The sequence below is a fragment of the Habropoda laboriosa genome, unplaced genomic scaffold (assembly GCF_001263275.1).
Source record: "Habropoda laboriosa isolate 0110345459 unplaced genomic scaffold, ASM126327v1 scaffold99, whole genome shotgun sequence".
Lineage (NCBI taxonomy): Eukaryota > Metazoa > Arthropoda > Insecta > Hymenoptera > Apidae > Habropoda > Habropoda laboriosa.
In genome coordinates this window covers 1,340,092-1,362,407 of record NW_017100239.1, presented here as the reverse complement: position 1 = coordinate 1,362,407, position 22,316 = coordinate 1,340,092, and the positions used below count along the sequence as shown (strand labels likewise).

Here is a 22,316-nt window from a genome sequence, read left to right as displayed (position 1 = left end):
CTCTTCTCTCTCTCTCTCACACACACACACACACTCTCATTCTATCTCTTTCTTACTTCCTTACAAACGATCACGTAAACGAAGAACAGAAAAAAAAGAAAAACAGCGTAAAGGCTAAAAATACAAAGGACCACGACGAAGTCGAGATCTCGCGAGAATATATTACACGGAAATACTATAAAGTGGAGTTGAATTCGAGAATAAAAATAAATACGTCATCGAAACACTGACGGAGACATGCGACGCGAGTTGTCTTGTACCTTAAAACGATAGTAAAACGCGACACGAAAGGAAAAAATCGTTATTTTTCATGTTTTATTTTGTACGTTAGCACATGCAAACAAGTCTACACGCTCTCTCTCTCTCTCTCTCATTACTCTTTGACGAAGAAAACGTTGCTCGATCGATCTCCGGCGAGATAGGTGATCGAAACGAACGAACGTTCGGTCCACTTTATAGTAACTTGTTCGGTCGTTTACACGCGGACGATAAAGGAACCGTGAACACAGGTAAAAAAAAAAAGAAGCGTTGGTGCACGCACATCACACTGTCTCGATTGACTTTCTTCATTTTTTTTTTTTCGTTTAGTTAACATTTATCTGATTAACGTTACACGTCTCGATCGTGCCTCGATAATCTTCTCTTCTCGAACATCGGATAACATCGAGTCTCTCTATCTCTCTCTCTCTCTCTATCTTTCTCGTGTAACTTCAACATACTACGCTCTTCGAATCGATATTCTCAAAAGGCACGATCGACGAGAGGAGAAAAAATGATCTGCGTTGTGCCTCGACTTCGCGGAAGAAAATACGTTAAATTTCCGTGCACCCCTGTCGCTTCTTTTACCGAACGAACAGGCGCTTTTCCTATCGCATCTTCCTTCATCGAACACGTTTCGATTCATGCTTCACGCGTCTCTCTGGTCATCAAGATCGAATAAAAATCAGCCGTTCGCCCCCCTTCTCTCTCCCCCATGAAAAAATTTACAATCACATAACCTGGCCACGATTCTCAACGAAGACAACGTTCGAGCGAATCGAGTTGTACAAGAGAACGAAAAACAAAAAGAAGAAAAATTTCCTTTTTTGAGCGTAAGTAACGGATCCGTTTGATCCGTGGTTTTTGGCGTGTAGACGAGATTTTCTTTTCTTTTTATCGGCGAAGCACTGCACGCGAAGGAAGAACAGCTAGGCAACTGAAAGTGTGATAATTTCGGTGTCGGGGTGCACGATCGCGTGTTCGTCGTCGCCGTTTCACCTCGTCTCTCGACGATTCCCTCGTCCAAAAAGCATCGTTGTGTCCTCGTGTCAACTACCGAGGCTCACAGGCCTCGTAGACGAGCTCTGGCACCAGGGCCAACGAGAACGTGGCGCTGGCCTGTCTTGCGTACTGTCTTCTCGTCGCCATAGCTTCGTGTTACCTATTATTCTCTTCCATCACCACCTGCTTGAACACACCGGCGGGCATCTGACTCTTCACCTCGTGGCTGCCTAGCGCGGTCGTCCCGTCCTTCGCGATAAACAGCTGAAGACCTGTTGCTGCGGGTAACAAACAAAAAAATGCCAATCGTAAGAAAAACCTGTTTACGCATACGCCAGTTTCGTCCTTTAAACTACCGTTTTTTTCTTCCTCGTCGCGTCTCTACCGCGATGGATTACGTCTAACAACAGGTCGCGCTATTATTACGTATGTGAATCTTAAGGTCGATATATATTGGTTTGAACTTGGAGAAAAAACTGGCAATCGCTTAGTAATGTTACGATTTAATTATCAATTATGTCGGTAAGAATTACGTTATCTCGACGGGGCGCCTTTACCAGTGAAGTAACGATAGAAAGTTTTAGAAGCGTGGTAATGTGTCTCGAGGAGGGATTGAAGTTTTCTTCACTGTAGACTTACGAGGGAACATCGAGTGGACAATTGTCGATACAAGAAAAGACGTGTGCGGAATATTTGTCTTTCGAGAACGAGAGTGATAATGAAATTCGATGAAAATTGCTGATTGTCACGTTTGGGGATGTTCTCTCGGCGGTCTACTTTTGAAACTGGACCAAAAGAAACATACTCTCAGAGCTCTCGAGATCAGTCTGCTCGAGATTCGTCGCTTTGATCAGCTCGTCGATCAGGGAATCCGGGTTCGGCCTGGTCACCTCGACCCTACACAAGATTGGGTTCCCCGTACCATCTTCCGCTTTTTTCCTTCGCTCCAGTGCGGCCTTTGCCCGGTCCAAAGATCCCGTTTCACTCAGACCAGATCCCCCAGAAGGATTTCTATAGAACAAACGAACGATAACTATAACTCTTTTCTTTCTTTATCCTCGAACTTTAAACCTTTACTTTAGATGAGCACTGTCACAAGGAGCAATCTGTTTTTCTCTTCTTCGGACAATCTACAAGGACTCTCGTTGAAAAAGTCAGGAAACCGACGACTGTCAACCGTGACAAATATTGCAATCGGACGGATAAATATTCATAATCGTGCGTCATTAGTTCGGCATCCTTGAATCCCTCAAGAACTGCTTGAACGTTATTGTTTCCTTTGTCTTTCTTTGAAATCTCTCGAACGAATAACGACTCCCGATGTGTCAGTGCTCAACTTTCAAACACGGGGACAATCCGAAAAATCATTCAATTATCCACGACACACCGCGTGCAAAAACATAGTTCGATGCAAAGATCAAGGAACACGAGAACTGCTGCTGCTGCTGTTACTGCTGGCTGTGACGTTAAACGAAACAAACAAAGATGAAAATCGAGAGACTGGAAGTTTAAGTGGCCGGTCTCGAGACGATCAAGCACGCGGGGGACGAGGCTGACAGACGGAGAGCAAGCGGAATAATGTGTGCAACAAGCGGCGAGATTTGGAAATTCTATGATCGGTGTGTGTACTACACTTGAGAGATTTTGCAGGTCGCATGCAGCAAGCGCCGTGATTAATCAGCTGATAGCTTAACCCATTGCGCTATGAATATTTCCTTAATTTCACTTCGAAGCTAACTTTTATCATATTTAATTTCACTTCGACACTAACTTCTATCATATTTAACCCTTTGCACTCGGGGGTGATTTTACTGTAGAAAAGGTTGCAAATCTGATGTTTGAAGTTTTTTAAAACTAACGTAGAAGTAAAGTACACTATTTTATTTAAATATTCAACGTTGTTATTCTTCTCTACTTCACCGTGGAGAAGAACTTTATGGAGGCCCATAGATCTGTTCTCGATCTTCGTTAATTATTCACCAAGTGACGATTATTTAATGTCGCTTCTCAGTCGCCACTCGATAGCAAAGGGTTAATTTCACTTCAAAACTAACTTTGACAATTTTTTATTCATTTTTCTTCGTCTAGAAAGTATCTTTCGACGTAGTTCGACACAATTGAGGCGATGCCATATTGCCAAGGGTTAAACGAATCATGTCCAAGAAGAACGGTGTCTTAGTTACATCGTATTTATCTTTCTTTACGTTTCTCTTCTATAAGCACATGGAAAATGATCAATTTTATTTTTATGTTAATCGTCATGGACAGGTATGTGCTGCTGCGTGCTAGTACCTTTGGCCCCAACATTTTCCAGGAACATCACGCCTCCGGTAAATGAATCAATTAACGAACCAACAGATTTTCTGTTAAACATATTATACAACGTGTAAATATACAATGTATTGAATTGAAACGTGTATTCTATCTACGAATTGTGTCTACGAACGAGGGGTCAAAGATACGAGCTCGTGGGTGAGTTAACAAAGTCGATGGCTGTTCTAGAGCCAGGTGAAACGACCCCGTGAATTTTCTAGTGAAATGTAAAAAAAAAAAAGAACAAGAAGCAAAAATTCGCGTGGTATCGATTCAAGAGAGAGGTGTCTCTCTCGATCGAAGCACACAGTTGCAGTCGATGAAACTGAACATTTGCTACTGAATCAGCCAGCGACATTCCTCGGGGCAAATTGACGCCACGAGCGAACCTTTGTACGAGGACACGCGGAAGCATATCTCGCGATATCTATTTTTAACACCTGTTCTTCTACATCGTCAATTAACACCAAGGAGGAAAATTTTGTTGGTCGACACCTTAAGCGAGGTGAATCTTTACGCTTCGACGAAAGAAAAAAAGAAAAAAAAAAACTAATCTCACGTGGAACAGTCGTTAAGCCACGAGTACCAGGTGTTGGAGAATTTCGAATCGATTCGCGACAGAGTCTCGCAAATATAGCAAATGTGATCGGTGTACTCGGTTCGTCGCTTCGTCGAAGTGCAAGTGAATCTGAAATTAAGATCGTTAGAAAAGCATCACGCCGTGTTGAAACACTTTTTCTCCTTTCGTTCGACGAAACGACGTTACGATAACAATCACCTTTCGTATAAGATGTCGAAGAGAATCTCGCGTGTTATCCTCGTGTCCACGACAGAAAAAAAAAAGAAAAAAAAAGAGAGAGCAAAGCGTGAAATATATCTATAACAGAGAGAGAGAGAGAGAAAGAGGAAAACAGAATAGATACGAGAGATATGAAAGGTTAGAGAACAAAGAAGAAGAAGAAGAAGAAGAGAATTAAGACGAAAGCATGGACTGACGGTGGGGTTATGCTGTTTCGGTGCTGGGAGCTCGGTGGAGCGACTTCCGGTACCCCTAAGGAGGACTCCTCCGAGTCCGCTGGGCTGGTGGCGACCGTAGCCAGCTTGCCCCCCGCCCCGTCCAGCAACTTCCGGTGGCCTCCGCCAATACCCCTGCAAGGATTCACAAAGCCATCCAAACTGGAAGCAAAGCTACACCTCCTCTCTTCCGCTCCTCGCTTCTTCCCTCTATATTTATATATATTTCATTTTGTTTTTTGTTTTGTCACTTTCTCGTGTTTGTGCGCCCGTTTCTTTTTCATTCGTGTATTCTTTTCTCTTTTTTTTTTTCTTTTTTCTTTCCTTGCTTTTCACGATGTATATCGACGAACGCAGTGACAGACTCTTTTTTGTTTTCTTTCTCCAGTAGGTTTGTAAAGAGTTTGTCGTCACTACGTGATCGAAAGCCCCAGAGGAGGAACCGGTTGTACAGATTTTATGTATTAAATGTGACTCGATTTATCAAAGAGGTCTTCGAGGAAGCAAGTTTCAGCCAGACTGTGAAAGAGTTCGGCGAGATACATCGGCAATTCCCTCTTGATTAAGTCTGTCGAAAATTGATCGGTCATTCAAGGTCGTTGAATGACGGCTCTTATGTAACGGAGATTTCTAGCTGAGATTAAAGAAACAGGTCGACTGTCTCAGACGTGTGACCTTGAATAGTAAATTAATTTTCGACAGACTGTAAGTTATATCGGCTATTTTCAACGAGTAAAAAAATACTCTTGTGGATGTATCGCGAACGGTACACGTCTCAGCTTATGTTTTACATTATACGATAGAAAGTTCGAGGGGCCAATTGTGTAAGTTTCCAAGCTAATGTGCTTGTAAAAAGTTCCGTTAGAAACGTAACAGTCTGGACCGACTGTAGCAGCTGTGAAAGTATGCGACACGATACATCCTCGATCTTTATTACACACTTTCTCAAATGTATCTCGTTAATGTACCAAATTGATAAATTCAATGGAACGTCATTTTCAATTATATTTCGACCATTTATCTCTAACGAAACACATATTTCCTAGCACCTTTACTGCGCTTAAAATACAGTTGCCCTGTGTAGTATCTTCTTCACGCGATACTTCTATCCTCGCATAAGTTAATTATCATACAAGATCGCGATAAACCGACGAGAAGTCAATTAACAGGTGCAGCATATCGCTTGCGAAAGACACATTTTCGACTCGTTTCGTATCGAATCGTTCACCTAATCGCAAAAGCGGTTCACTGTTAGGGGTTTCGTGGAGAGAAAAATCTTAGCCGCTCTATACAGGAGACTTGCACGTTATATGAAGCAAGGCGCAAGCTGATCTCGCCAGCGAGTGTGTCTGTCGTGTTTGTTCGATGCTCGCGTAGTAGACTCTCACTGATTCAAGCATTAGATCGTGTTCGACGTGTTTCACGTATCCGTGTAATTCGCGTTAATTGCAAGCATCGCCCTCTGAGTAAACGTAACGATACAACAGAGAAAACAAGCGGGGAGAGAAACGAATGCAATCGCCGCGTTAGAAGCACACGAGTCTTTTATTTCACGACCACTAAAGAAATTAAGAACGATCGTGTGTTTCTAATTGAAACAAACAAATCAGAACAGAAAATAATGCAGGAGATAAGGGGACAATTCGCTCTTCTTTCAACACGATACACATTTTACACGAATCAACGCTGGTTCTCCGAATCGTGCAGCGTTTAACCCTTTTAAATAGAGAACATTTGACAAGTTCACCGTCCTATTTACACACAAAAGATTTTACAAAACGTTAAAAAATAACGGTGAACTTGTTAAGAACCAAATGTTGTCAGTTTAAAAGGCGTATATCGGTACAGCCAGTGATACAAAGAACCAAGTGTTTCATAGTCATACACGACTGTTGCACGCTGATCCCAACAAGGCCCACCAATCACACGTTCTACATGTCGAGGAAGCCTGTCGAAGCAACGCCAGTTCACGCGGAACAAAGAACAGAAGGGTATACGTATAATTCGAACGTACAAAAAAAAAAATCATCGTCGTTAAACGAAAGGACCAACAGGGTTTTAACGAAGAAAAAAAGAAGAACAAATAATAAAAGAGAAAGTCGTTGATGAATGAAACCTACCTGAGGGTCTGAGCGGTCGTCGCGGAACGTAGCGAGGCTCTGGGGTTATCGGGCCTATGAAGAGGATCTGGGGAGGATACGGCTCTGGCTTGATCAGCTAATCGTAAAACTGGACTCGTTTTTCCCTTCTCTATACAGTCGCAGGTTTTCGAAATACTTCGCCAACCTGGCTGACCGATTCTTGGCCTCGCAACAGGCACAGTTACGTTATTCTGTTGTCCGTTTCTATCGTTCAGCGTCGAATTCGATAGGTTACGCTCGTTTCTAGCATCGAAACTATTCCTCTCGAAATTCTTACGCGTGTGTCGCGATACGTCCTGTGGTCCAGGCACCCTGAACACGCCAATCTGATCGTTATTGTCCTCAACGACGCGACTAGAATCGTTGGTGACCACACCGTTTCTAGATCGGTTCCCTTCGTCTCGGTTATTGGACAACTGAACGGCCGCGACACTTGATCTCGTGGAATTTCGATGATTTGCCTTTCCATCGCGAGACGAGAGAGGACTGGACGTAGACCAGAAACGATTTCTTGGGTCCAGCAGCATCGCGGAAGACGAGGATGGGGAGCCGGAGTCGAGGGAGGTCTCGGGTCTGGCTGGTTGTTGGTTCGAGGAGTTCTGGGAGACATTTGGGATACGTGGAGCCCATACCGGCCAGGAGGGTGACCTATAAAGATCACAACACAAATATTCAAGCATGCAAAAATAATAATAAACTCATATACGGTAAGTAAAGACAGAAAGGGTGCGTCGCGAGGGGGGAGTAGAAAAAAAATCATACAGAAAGAGATAGAATCCAGAGTCTCTGCTTAGAGAGAGAGAGAGAGACAGAGAAAGAAAAAGGAAGAGAGAGAGAGACAGAGAAAAAAAAGGAAAAATAAAAACGTTTCCTTCGTATAGCGGTTACTTGATGTGTTGTTCTCGTTAACAAACGTTCGACGAACGCGTGATAGACGGTAAATACGTGTTTAAATACATAAGTTGAGCGCGCAGAGAAAAATTTGGTTAGCGTGCGTGTTTATATGTACCTTTGTTTAAGGCGACAAGCGCTGAAAATTTAAGTAGACTCTGTTGACAAATTCCGGTGAGATTAGAGATGTAAGCGTAGAGAGTTTCATAAAGCGACGATCGCAAAAAGCGCGACCTCACCGAATTTAGCAATCGGTTAATGCGTATAGTAGCAACGCGACTGATTCGAGAGATTGTTAATGCCAGAGCGTTAACGGTGATACTGTTTTGCTGCGTCTTTGGTCGAAACGAGTAATACATATATCGCGTCTCGCCCTACGAATAACGTAAAAACAAGCAACTGTATTCCTGTGTTACACAAGATTTCCTACTATTTTTAACCCCATCCAATGTACCATGCTTACTTATAGTCTACGCAAAGGAAAAAGAAGTAAAAATAAAAAAAGACACGTCAGAGTTTGAGACACTTGAGTTTCAAACACGTGGAGAAAAAAAAAAAAGAAAAAAAGGTAACTGCCAAGTGAAAAATATTGTAGAAAGAAATGGCGAGATAAGTAATAAGCGATTAATAAGACGCGAAGAGTACTCGAGAAGTTCTTGTTACAGAAAGAATCGAGAAGAGAACTCTGGACGTAATTAGGACGGTTTCAGAGAGCGCTGTTTAAGACTGACTCTGATATTTCTTAATCTCTCTTTCGACTCGAAGTTCCTCGGTCGAACTTCCATCTTCCGTTCGTTTGCCAGGTACAAGAGTTTCCCCTATTGTTTCTTTTCTATTCTTTTCTTTTCTTTTCTTTATTTTCGTTGCCGTATTCCCGGGTGGCCGTATATGGCCTTACCTAATGTGGCCACTGTCACCACTACTGCTCTGCCTACTGTGCTGACTGTGTGAATTCAAGGATCCGTAGCCGGAACCTTTGCTTAACTGGCTGGTATTACTGCTGTTACGGGAATGGCCCGACTCCGTGTGCGCTTCAGCCAGGGTCTCCACTGGAAGAGCCGATGGTACGATCTCGCTCAAGGTCATTGGATCGTACGATTCCGCCCCGCTGAGGAGCTCTGAAAAACGTGACGCCTCGTCAGGTATACACCAACAACGACAGAGATACTACGATGCCATTGTGTTATTCTCTTGTTCCTACCATGCTCTTTCTTCGGTCAACGTTTCAATTGTCTCTACCTTCAGTCTAAAATATCCACTTGCTATTCTCCATTCTTTTTGTCCCCGTTGAAAGAACATGGAAGAATCGGAGGAAATTCGATTGGATTATTACCCGAGGAAAAGAGGGCAGGCCTCTTTTTAGGAAGACTGCCGAAACCACTACTTGCGCTGGCTATACTTCCAGCCAACGAACCGCTGGATACATAATCCTCTCGGTTGGTACACCTCTCAGATGCAGTTACTTCGTCCCCAGTAACACCAGAAACTCCTGGCACACCGGGTACAGCTAGTTGCGTCTGCTTCAACGACGGAGACGGTCTAAAAAGAAAAAAGGATAAAATTATAAACGTGTTTTCTTAAAGAAATGGGGTAATTCCGGGAGAGACGGGCCAGGCAAGTATTTCCTACGTTATCAGCCATATGCGGAACGCGTCAGTATTCTTTTGTTTTACGGAAAGCGATCGAGCGTGGCTCTCGGTGTTTTTTCTTCCATATCTGGCGGATGATGTGGGAAATACTTGCCTGGTCCGTCTCTCCCGAAATTACCCTATACACGTGAAGGAATGAAATCGACAGGAACTTACACTTTGAACAGAATATCACCAGACAACATGTTCATCTTGATGGCAACGCGTAACATGGAATTGTCCTGTCGATGTCTCGCGTCGTAACCTTCCAGAAGGCACCTCGTTCTGCAGAGTCCAGCTCCTGCGAATTCGGCGAGGTTCAGGTCGGTGAAGCCGAGCTTCTGGAAGGACCTGCCTCCCTTCAATTCCTACCACGATAAAAAAACATTCACCGATTAGAACAGATATAAGAGAGATTAGAAAGAAATTCCAGTGGAAAGATGAAATTAACGTCACCTTTCTCACGGATATCCTCAGGATACACGGATCGAGGACACCAGTCGACGCGTTGGCACTCATCTTGCAGGGAAACTCGAATTTAGCGTTCCATCTGACCGTGTGCTCCTGCACTTCCTCCCTGAAACAAACCAACCATCCATTCGTTTATATAAGACGCGAAATACGGGCGAACATTTTCATCAAGAATGGTTAAAGCGAGTGGACAATGCTCGAATGGATACGAACACATAGTAGAGAGAGAATATATTAACCGGTCAAGGCCACATTTCTCCACCTCTGTCGCTTTTCACACCGATAAACCTTTACCGAACGAGGCTTGTATACGTAGCAGTTTAGCAGGTCAACATCATGCGGGCGTGTTTGTTTTTCTATAGCGATCTTTGTCTTAGGATACGTTTTCATTCGAGAGCAAAACTATAGAGAGTTACTCTCTCTCTCTCGAGGGAACTACACAGGCGTAGTCCGAAGGTAAGAATGGAAAGATTCTATAGGGTCGACTGGAGGAGAGATGACCTTGACGAGACAATAGATTCGGCCCTTACTATAGCTGACTACGGGATTATAAGTAGCTTACTCATGGGACGAAGGGATTAGATCAAGTTCAGGGACGATGGTGATTCACAACGTGGCAACGTGATCGTTGATCCGGTCAGTTTCGACCGGGATCCGCTAACGAACCGTTTAAATGAATATTCAGAGTACTTTGCTTCCGGTAAGAGGGCTTCCGCTGAGCGGACACGCGCGTCTCGTCGCCGCGTTTCCACTCGTACAAAGGGCTGGATTATGTGTAGTCATTGTTTATGTCCACCGTAGTGAATTTCAGATGAGTCCAAAGAACGGAACAAACCTCCTACACGTGTGTACATATTTGGCAAGCTAAAGTATAATCTCTCTCACTCTGATAAACGAACCTTTCTTATTACATTTTAGACAGAGGAACGACGCGTGTAGCTTCTACACTTCATAATCAATTTCGCTCGTCCGATCAGATCTAGAAAGATCGAATAATAGAAACGTCGAACTCGGCACGAAGTTCACAGATAGCGAGGATTTTTACGACAGGGGATCGAATAAATCTAGCGTTGGTTTCGTCGATTTTCCGATCCACTTCGCCCTCCTCGAGCACACCCTCCTCGACTCGTAAATGTCATCGACGCCACACGCACCCTCTTCAAACGCAACGACACCCACCCCTGTATCGACCTTACACGGGGAATGGAAAAACTTTCGAGGAACAAAACGTCGCGGCCGTGGTAGAACGGAATAATAAAGGCACTTGTTCCGAAGGGAACAGACACAACCCTTTCTGGAAGAAAAAAGGGGGCGAACTCTGAGCCGATGTTCTCGAAAGACCGGCGAATCGTTATCGCCGGCAAACGACGATCGTGATACTCCCAAGTTTCACCCAAGATCCCTTCGACTGGCTTAAAAACAAGCGCGCTAAAGCCTGTCGTTCCCTCTGAACATCATCGGTCGGTCGGTAGTGTACGTTTGCTATTCGGTCAGACTTCGTTAACGAGATTGCACGGCTTAGTAGGTTCGCCGTAGTCCGGTATTATCTGGATGCATGCATCGGTGGCTGGAAAAGTCACGCGGTTATTTCTACCTATAACAGGATTAGTTGGTAAAGTGCATTTCAGCCTGGCGAGATTTTCTGTCGTTTATACAGTTTGATTTGATCGGACGTGTAGCGACCCTACTACGCTCTGCCACCGGAGGAACGGACTAACCACAAGTTCTCGCTAGTCCTCGTAAAGGCTCCTATTTGTATGAACACACCTTCTGAGTCCTTCCAGTCCCTCCTAGAAGTCCACTAGAAGGCCCAGGACGAAACGCCCTAACCTTTCCTTTTCCGCCTATCCTCTATCACCCTCCCACCTCCCTTCAGACGTGTAACGATGGAATAATTTGGTTGCTTGTCAATGGTAACGGATAGATCGAGAGTTACACGTTGTCAAAAGTTCGAACTTCCTCTGTCGTCTTGTTGAAATGATAATGGTTAGGTGTGAAAGAGAATATTTCACGCGAGTGAAGTTTCTTCTACGGCAAACTTCCTGCAGCCAGAGAAGAGCAGACGAGATGAGTCAACCGTGCAAGCATAATTTTAGAAAGTTTTAATCGAACGAGTATCCTGTCGGCGCGATTAAAGGTCGGATAGTAGGTCATAGGGACAGGACGCGACGAATCACGCTGATAGCCGATAACGAATTAAACGCGTGACTGTGCGTGACCGCTTTCTTCGTCGTCCATCGGCCGTGTCCACGCAACGTCTCCAATTTACACGCTCGACTCGAGATCGTATCTTTCCAAAAAAGAAAAAAGGAAAAAAAAACGAAGAAGAAGAGAAACAAGGACATGGATACGCACTCGTAGCAAGGATAATTATTAACGATCACCGTTCTGAAAGGTAATCATCAGAGTGGGTCCACTCGAGTGGAATTTCAACGATGTTCAGGGTTAATCACGTTTAACGACCATGCAGAGTATAGGAATTGCAAATGAGGTAAGTCACATAGAAACTGGGCCGATGTATCGTAAAGAAAATTCGAATTTCCACGTATCTCCCTCGGTTATTTCATCCAGTCACGATTCAATCAACGCGTACCAGAGTATCGATGCAAGAATAGTTCCACCGTCCATCGCACAATGGACCGTTTTCATTTTCCATTCGATCAAAGTACGAGTATATCTGGTCCAGCGAAGGGAAAAAGGATTTTACGAGGGAGTAGGAACGTGTCGAAGCATTCGCTTGACGAATTACAACTATGGAGGCCACCGAGAAATATTCAGCAGCTCCTGTGAATATCAATGTAACGAGACCAAACCCTCCACCTCCTCCTCCTCTTGGTGGCGTCAATGAGAAAGAAGAAGCTTCGTGTAACCCTGGCCTGGCCACCGACTTGGTGCTTCCAATCCTCGTCGACCTTAATTCTATCATATTTTTCATCCATCCTGCTGACGTCTACTATGAATTTTCCTGGATATTACACGGCGGACTTTGCCAGCTAGCTACCTTTCTCATAATTTCGAACGACCTATTCGACGTTTATTCCAACTACTCGTTCACTCTTCGCCGCCTGTAATTCATCGTTGCTCGAATGATAGGCAGGAGTTTGCACGGGGATCGAAGTAACACTGCTACTCGACCTTAAAATCCAAGCTTCCTTTCAGCTGACTGGAGATTACAAAGTGTGCAAAGTGGTAGTTTCCGGGGAGAGAATCGATCATTCGCCTGGACGCTTCTCGCGAGTATTATCGCGAAATTGGTGGATTCTCTATTGTACCCGATCAACAATTCCTCCAAGTTTTGTCCGGGGTAAACGGGGATAAATCGTGTAGAAATTCCAAGTCGCGAAGAACACAGTGGTTTCTCCTTCGAGTGTGGAGAAACTCGTCGAGATTGAAAGGAATCAAGTTCGTATCGTGGGCAAATTTGTATCTCGACGACGATACCCTCTCAACATCGTGCCCATTATCCAAGCTAACGAATTTGATTATCCGAACGTAACACAGGGATACTGTGGCGGCTCGTGAAAGCAGGGCGGAGGCGTTTAATGAAACCATGGTCGATACTTTCCACGTGAGTTACCCGTGAAATCCACGGATTTACACGGGATTCGCATGAACGAAGAGGTAAAGTGTTGTCCGTGCCGGGGGACTAGCCAATTACCGTGGAAACCAGGCCAACCTATTCCACCAACTGTCCAAAAATTTCGACCTCTGTGGGGACCTGCGAAATTTTCACATTCGTCCACGTTGTACGGGAGAGAACCACGAGTGACGTCTATTGATATTCCATAGAGGGAAATAGAGAAAAGTGGCAAGTCTAGCTTCCAGAGAATTTCCAACATTTTCACTCCTTCATTCTTTAACCCTTTAAATCCTATTCACGTGGAAAGAATCCTTCGATATCAACTGGTTAGTTACAGAAACTTTCTAGTTATCGCGGAAAGTTCGTCTGGAAAAATGACCGATGACTAGAAACTTTTAAATAAAATTTCACATATTCCCGTTTCAACTGCGCTATTTCTAACAATAGAGGGTTAAACGTTGAACTCTGTCGTCAAACTGCTGAGAATTTTGATTACTTCCGCGTTGCTTTCTTCGTCTCTTTTGCGTTTCGTTGATTTCATCGGTGAAAATGTTGAAACTCAAAGTTGAAAGGATTGGTAAACAACTGGAGTATCCGGTGTTTAATTAAGGGCGCGTTTCGTAGCAACGAGCTGGCAAACAGAAAGGCACGCGGCCACAAAACTTATCGATTCTACAATAAAAGACACGTGTAACCGGGGAATCGAGGCGACCCGGAAGCAGGATTAACATGTTTGCTCGCGTGCCGGACGATCGGTCATCCACTGTATGCGAAGCTCGTAAAATGATATCGTACACGAGTGTATGAAGCGTAGAAGGAAGCCTAAGGGAATCGATTGCGCGGGATAAAGTTTACGCGAGAAGTAAGAGAACTACGTGTAAAGCTATTTCGTCCGAATCAACGTTTTCATTCCGACCTCGAATTCAATCTGTCTACCCTGTCGACCATTTAATGTCCGTTTCGCAAATTGAAGTTTCCCTCTCGGAGGGTCGTAACCGTTCGTCAAAGAGGAGAGAAGTTCGAGACGGCGGACTTTTAATTACCGTGACTTCTGGCGGGAGGAACAGTCGAACGGGGAGGAAGCTAGAGCTTGATATCTCTGGGTCAAATAATCGAATTTCTCTTTTTACAAAAATTTCACAAATTCACCAGGTTAAGCACGTCTCGAGAGTTGAATTAATAATGTTCCATCGGCGTAATTTATCATAGAGAATTTTCAAACTAAAATTAGCAAACTCGGTGAAATGACAAATTTCAAATTTCTCGATTTTCAGAAATTATTAAGCACAGAGACTTCTGTTTAACCCTTATGTCAATAACCGGGTACCCTTTTGCGTAATTCTCACTTAAAATCTTTGATCTTCCAGGTAAAAGACTGAAATATCCGGCCAGATCGTTGTTACTTCGCACATTTCCTATCCGTGTTTGCCTCAAGTTCAGAATTTTCTTATCAGAAAACTACTAAAATTGGGCGATAAAGTAGACGACAATTCTGGTTATCGACATAAGGGTTAAACAAAGAAATAATTACACATGCCAAGGTATTTTTCTCGAGAGAAATCTTCGCTTGAATTTGGGTGTAAAAAAAATTTTCAGAGTACAAAGGGTTAATACAAGATGTCAACATATCGGCGAATCCTCTGTGTTCTTTACTTTTCCTCCGGTATACTCTTATCCCTTGATACACGACTCGGCACGACACAGATGAAGAATAACGCGGTGTCTTGAATATTTCATGACAGAGTCGCGGTTTCAACTCCCACTGGTATAGTGGAAATTACACGAAACGCGGCATTGAAAGGCACCTGTTATTTGCCAAACGCCACACAGCAACGAGACCGGAGTAGGTGGGGTTTTTATCTAGCGAAAGAAATCGTGTCAAGCTTATCTTGATATTCGACGGTTCGAAAAGAACGCGATAAGACGCCTCTCGATTCTTCTCTAAGGGACAAAGAGCGTAATTGTCTCACTGTTGTATCGCGACACATGTTCCGGAGATCGATCGAGGTGGGAAAAAAATAAGAGGAAAGGAGTGAAAGACAACCACTGCAGTGGGTACCACGAGACAATTCGACCGAGTCGTTGCTCCAAATACGTCACTGGTCGACGCTCGTGGCGCGTCGCGACGCCGAAAAAAGGTGGCTCTGCTTGTCCAACCAGCAGCAGCACCGACAAAAAAACAGCCAATGCAAACTTTCCTCTTTGCGCCCGCTTTAAGCTATTCCGTGAATCATTTTTAGGTTTCGCGGAAAGGAGTATTTTTACGAATTATATCATCCAGGTAAGGCAGAGATAAAGTTTTCTGGCTAAACCAATAGACGAATGAAATTTTAATTCTCGAAAATCTAAGATAGATATCGGAGACACGTTAATTTTAAGATATCTGCAAATAATCACTCCAAGGTGAGCTACTTTTATCGGAAAGAGCGTTGCTACAATCAAAATTACGCTATTTAACGATGTGACAATCTAAAATACGACTGTTTCAACCCTTTCTTTCCAGTTTTCATTGCTAAATGGTCGAATTTTGACAAACCTTTTCACTTCTGTTAGTATCGCTCTTTCAGCAAACCGAGGATATACGTTCCCAGTGAACGTTTGACATTCTACAACATATAAAAGCAGAGTACACCGACGATATTTTCCGGATTAATCGTAAAATCTCCAGGCAGTCTGTGCAAACAAAAACCGCTCGGCTGACCTTTCCGCGGGCTTAAAGTATTTCGTGAAATCAATTCGCAGACAATGCGTACAGTGTCCTTGCCGCGATTAAGCACTATCCATAGAGACCTATTAAGCTGATTATGGTCACCGCTTTATAGTAACCTTTTACGCGGTCAGATTCGTGCGCAGGAGCACCAAGCGCGTGTGTGCAACCAGTAGCCCCCTTAAAATCAGATCTACGTTCTCCAGCGAACCAACGTGCTCAACACGAGACAACTCTTAAATTCATTTATTGAAACCTTCCACTGTAATACGTACTCTTCTACGAGATGCGTTACGGATTTCGACCGACGTTGTTCAATCTAGTTTTACGATCACGGACCGCGATAAAACGACGCCATTTCGAATCTATCTCCCAGAGAGTTTCACACCTAGGATTCTCTCTCGCGCATCTTCCAACGAAACAGCCGAGACGAAATGGAAACGCGATTTTCTCTTTAACCAGAAACGATACGTGCGTTGGAAAATGCAGACGAACGAAATTTCTCGAGTGATCCGTGCACCAGCCGTAGACTTTCACTAAGGCGTCACCCGGTATAATTCACGGATCACGAGCGAGCGTTGCATTAGCCGTGGGCAAGGCTGCTCCAAGGCTGTCCGGATTGTGTGTCATTCGCAGTTTCGCAATCCGGTTCAGATGAAAACGCAGTCCTCTAACTACGTGTGCGCACCTTGCTTTTCGTCACCGTGCACACAGTTAGGTTAGGTTCTAGCCGCTGTATACTTTCACGGCTAGGCGGTTAGGCTCGTGCCTGGTAATTGGAGATAAGACGATTGGGGAGGTTGTAGAATTGGACTGCTGGTTAATTTATCGCGTTTTAATTGGGTTCGTTGGTAGCGGAACCATGTCGCCTTCTTCCTTTCGTCACTTCGTGGCAATGCTAACTTCCACGTTAGAGTCGTATCTAAGTTTATCGTAGTATGTAGTTGAATTCGTTGAAAATTTGAATTAAAACACATTCGTGGAATAATACTTGTGCAGAATAAGTAGTCAGACCTGATTTCGATGTTTCAATCGATAAACGACGTTTCATTTTTATAATTAACCTCTTCAGGGACGCCGATACATACACTACCGGCCAAAAGTTTGGAACCACCTGCCAATTTACATTAACATTGAATCTGCTGAGATCAATAACACTTTACCTCGTTTCGATTGATTTGAATGATCAAAAATTCGTTAAAAAATTATCATAAATGCTACCTTTTTTGGGGGAATTTCTACACAACTTGCAATGCACAGTGGCCGGTAGTGTATGTGTACCTTTAAATTTTTCGAGAAAATATGAAAAACACAATCTCCCGAAATCTCGAAAAATCTCCTAAGGAAAGTAGTTTAACTGCTATCGATCTAACATGAATATAAATGTAACTACATAAAAAATTCGATCAATATTTTCTAATTTTAAAGAAAATCGTCCGTGAAGAGGTTAATCACCAGCAAGGCAAGCTTACGTCTGAAAAGATTCTCGGAGCAACTGTACCTGATATTATATGCGAAAGTGAAATGGTATTGATTGATTTATACTTGTCGATGCACGTCACTTATTGTATTCAGTATGATTTCATAAACGAGACGGATTCAGAAAGAATACCCTATGACTAAACAGCGGAGAGGAGCTAAGTGGGTTTTTCGGTGGCTGCTAGTCAGTCAGCGAGGCCGACTGTTTATTCAGACCCGAGCGGTGGATCACGGTTATTTTCGTTTGATCGGCGCGCACGCTTAGCCATCCGCCCTAATCGGCGAGAAGAGAACGAACCGACGAATCGATAGATATCCGTCTGGATATCGCGACCACAGGCCACGGTGAAATCCTCCTCGCGACTATTTCTGATTCACCTTGCACGTGAACCTTCACCGTGACGCGTGCGGTACAATCGCGCGATATTTCACGGCTAGACTTTATTCTACTCCCCGCGTTCGATTGCGCTCCCCTGAAATGTCCCGGCTTTATCGAACCCCTAATCTACTCTAATGAATTAACGCCCGACGCGTATCGAATGGCACACCTCGATTCTCTCTCTCTCTCTCTCTCGAAAGGACTCGTGGACCGTTCGTTTCAATTTTCAGGATTGAAGCTTTCTTTTTATCGCTTCTTTGTATGAATGTTCTAATTATTTTTTTTTAGTATGGACTTTTTATTTTGTAAGTTTTTTATACAACAATAGACGACGATAGAGAAGCGCAAATTTCGGAATTCTCGAAGACAGAAATTTGTAGAGCGATTCTGTTATAGCAGTTGAAACGTCGACGCGGAGGTAGCTAAATTCGAAGAAGTTATAAGAAAACTTAGAAAGTCCACTTACTCCAAACTTGACCCGTCCAGAATTTCCTTTCATTCTGGACTTTAGACAAAATTGCTCCAATTGTGAAGAAGAATATACCAATCGACCCTTTAGAAATTTTTGGAATTAATAATTCCAGATGAGAAAACAGGAACCCCTCCATAAATCATCGGTCTTCGAATGATACCCAGAGAAGTCGAAGAAATTGGACGAACACTAACTTGGATAGTATTCAGAGAGCCCAGCGTGAATACAAAGAGAGAAAACCCCCCAGAGAAAATTGTAAATTGAAGAATAAATTTTCTTCGAGCAGCGGTCACCCATCCCAATTAACGTCTCCGAGAAAGGGTGCTGCACTTCGAGATCGCCCAAGGTTCGAACACCAACTGTGGCCAATATCAATGATTACACTTATTACACACACAGTTCAAGTATTTTTTGATCGAACCTCGCTAATTTTGCCAAAGAGATGTAATTGCAACTATATAATACTTTCCGTACGAGCACAATGGGTATTCTAACAGCGTATATCCATCATCGAGTGGTCGCGCGAGGATTGAACGCGAGGATCGCGTTCGATCGAGCAATCCATCAGATAGCAGCGACACACGACCGGGTTACATAAGCTGGAAGCAGTAAATTCCGAGCAGCGTTCACTCGTTGAACGCCACGGTCCGTTAACTAATGACACGGACAGTTTGTCACACGATGCTCTGCGAACGCACTTGCACACCGTCTGCCAGCCGGAGTTTATCGCGAAGAATTTCGAGCAAAGTCGAGAGAGAGCCAGGAGGCATTTAGAAACGTAGAAACCACCAATGAAATCCCTAGGATTAATTCCGCGAAAGTTCAACCGCCGATAACACTTGCTAATGTATGATAATTACGTTTTACCCAGAACTGCCCTCCCCTTTCTACCGGGAGCAGTTTTATTATCCAGTTCGGCTCTTTGGCTCACGGCCACAGAAACGTAATCAGCGCCTTGTTCTTCGCCATTTCACTAAGCGAAAATTTCGGAACCTTGACACGGAGAACATTTTCGGAGAATTCAATTGTAAATTGTGCCGCTCTCAACTGCAGAAAATTTCTGGCTCTGACGAAACACCCTTAAAATCGTCTCCTTTTGGTAGAAAGTCGCACCGCAGGACGCGACAACTCGATTCCAGAGCAGTCGACGAACGAACGCGCGTGTCTCGAGGAGAATCGTTCGGTTACCCGGAGAATAACGTTATAACTGTAAACGAGTGGACGTATCGAAAATTCGACCGACAGAAATCTCGTTACGGTGTCCAGATGTAGGGTATTCGACTTTCGAAGGTAATAAAACAATTTGCTGATGGCGAGGAGACAGAGCAATTTTACGGAAAATATACTATTGGTGAATATGGTAGGGCTCCATTGTTCGAATCCTCGGTACGGTCGAACACGTTCCGTCGAAACAGTTCGCTTTGTTGCTAAACTGGAGATTAATAAATCTTCCGACCGGAGTTAACCACGAAAGGAACGGAACCGCAAAGTGGCGAACCGTGGTTGTTGCTTCGAGACACGCGTTCCGTCGAAACAGTTCGCTTTGTTGCTAAACTGGAGATTAATAAATCTTCCGACCGGAGTTGACCACGAAAGGAACGGAACCGCAAAGTGGCGAACCGTGGTTGTTGCTTCGAGACACGAAATTCAACATTGAATACTCGCTTCCTCACACCGTCTGTATCTCCGTTATTTCTCATTATCGTCACGATTACATATGTTTCGGTGTGTGTTTGAAAACGGTCTCAAGATACCCAGATTTAGATAATCATCAGAACGAACCTGCTTACCGATGCAAACGTGTCTTGCGTCACGTCTCGCGACGCCTTCCGCGAAAAACAGGTGTTGCAAACTGTTTGCGCAGACGGTTTACGTTTGTTGGTCTTATTCGCGGTTCGGCTCGAAAATTGAAACAAACGTCGGGTGGATCGAGAGCGTGGAAAAAATAGACGGAGCTTTCAAATAAGTACTAAAATTAAAGCAACCAACGGAATGCTATACTTTTTCCTCCTTCGTGAAGTTTGCCTATCGAGAATAGCAACCGCCTACGAGAGTGTCGAATATGAATTAGCATAACAAACCGCCCACGAGATTTTCCACTCTTGTTATCACTTCTAAAATAAGAAGATCGAAATCTGTAGTTGGGAGATTTCTTTCAAATTTTCACATCTTTCGATCATGCGTAATTATTTTCCCGTGGGACGATTGTTGGTCTAGCGGTGTCCAAGTGTTCCGCGTTTTAATAGACCGTGAAATTCGGAATTAATCGAGGCAATGAGGGGGCACAGGCTGACCGTGAACTCGGCGACGCGTCTGTCGCTGACGTTATTATGTCATTCCGTGTAATCGATGTCCGCGACTCCGCCACAGAAGGAGCGAAACGTCGTGTCGCGCGTGTGAAATGCAGCTCAGGAGGTTTCCATAGTAGGAGGACGCCGCGAGTTCTCTCTTCGTACAATACCAAATGGAGGTGGCGTAAAGTAAACAGCGTTGGACGGAGCGTATGCAAGTGGGCTGACCAGTTTTCCTTGCCCGGCAAAAGAATCGGAGAACTCGATCTTGATTGTGGTACTCCAGAGATCTAACGAATTCTTCGATTAACCATCGCTTCCCTTCTTCCAGATGAATCTCGAATGGAAGAATCGAACAACCGCGTGTATCGACGATTCAATTTTGAATCAATCCACCGGCTATCGCAATCTGTTCACGTCCTTCTCTGACGTTACACATACCACGCGAAGATCAAGACAAGCTATTGGAAGCAATCAAAAGCTGTCACTCGGTGCAACGATTTGCTCTGCTATCAAACGAGAACAAGTGGCCACTGGGTGTTGCTGGATGGCAACAGGCGAACACGTCGAGAAGACGAAATGAAAGTTGGTTAAAAGAGAAAGAAAGAATAAAAAAAGGAGGATCCGACGAGTGGGATTAAGAATCGAGATTGAGATCGACACGAGCCGGAAGAATTCGTGGCTGCTCGTCAAGGAGGACGATTACCGAGTTGACTTCAATCGAAACGCACGCGTCTGAATTGCCGAAGGGAAACACCGTCGTAGAAGACCGTTACACCAGAGGGAGATACAGAACAGGAAAAGAAACGCGGCTTTAGAACTCCGCTTCCGTTCCGGAGAACACGTGTACGCACTAATAATAAGTTGTCGCTAATTAGTAGCCGACAATTAACCGAGACCTTCCGTCTCAGATTGTAGCTGAAACCACTCTGACACCGTGCTGTGCAGTATAACACGAGGATACGTTGCAACTCTTTTTTACACTTTTCTACGTAGCAATTTTTCATCTTCCATAATTTCATACTCCAAGCTGTAAATGATAGATCAATTTTTCCCCTCCCAGCATCCGCAAGAAGAAACAATTTTTCTTACGGTTAAACGAGGAAAAGTTCGAGTGAAATATGCGAGAATAAAGTACACTCCGATACAGAAGACGATGCAAATGAAAAACCCCTTGGCTCGATATTACGTATTCCAAGGAGCGCAAGCTCCGAAAGGTTAAACGGTGCGAATTAAAAGCATTTCTGGCTCGCCACACACTCTTTTACCACTGTGACGCTCGAATTCGTATCCCCCAAGTCATAAATTTCGCTTGGTTCGTTTCGTGATAAGCAGCCAACCACGATTCTGACACTCTGCAATATCAAGACTTTATTGTTCCATAATTTCGAAGGCCAGAGAGAGAAAGAGATAACGCGCGGCGCGGTATCGCAGGTAAATATATCGATGGTTATCACCAAGCGACCACGAGCCACGCTAATTATCGGTAACGACGGTCACGTGCCGCATTGTTCGATGTACAGCCGCAGCAACCGATGTGTGCTCGCTCTCGCCCAGAGAACGAACAATAATTACCATCGCTTAAGGTACCACCCGTTCGCTACACCACGTCTATGCGTTATTAATGTAACGCAACAATTGATCGTGTGAGACATTGTTGTTCACCGAGTTCGCACGATCAATACGAATA

The 22,316-nt window shown here is 44.1% G+C and overlaps 1 protein-coding gene across 2 annotated transcripts in view; it reads right to left on the bottom strand.

Moving 5' to 3' along the window:
• Positions 1 to 368: 368 nt before the first annotated feature.
• Positions 369 to 22,316, bottom strand: part of LOC108571762 (protein FAM102A) — a 49,480-nt gene continuing 27,532 nt past the window's right edge. The window contains exons 3-9 of one of the 2 annotated variants that reach the window (XM_017933884.1): positions 9,704 to 9,824; positions 9,425 to 9,615; positions 8,953 to 9,158; positions 8,518 to 8,737; positions 6,708 to 7,376; positions 2,066 to 2,271; positions 1,417 to 1,538 (exon numbers count right to left, since the gene is read on the bottom strand). In XM_017933884.1, coding sequence (XP_017789373.1) covers positions 1,417 to 1,538; positions 2,066 to 2,271; positions 6,708 to 7,376; positions 8,518 to 8,737; positions 8,953 to 9,158; positions 9,425 to 9,615; positions 9,704 to 9,824 — 1,735 coding nt within the window. Of the gene's footprint in view, positions 1,539 to 2,065; positions 2,272 to 6,707; positions 7,377 to 8,517; positions 8,738 to 8,952; positions 9,159 to 9,424; positions 9,616 to 9,703; positions 9,825 to 22,316 lie in introns of both variants that reach the window. The other variant, XM_017933885.1, reaches the window with a different exon arrangement.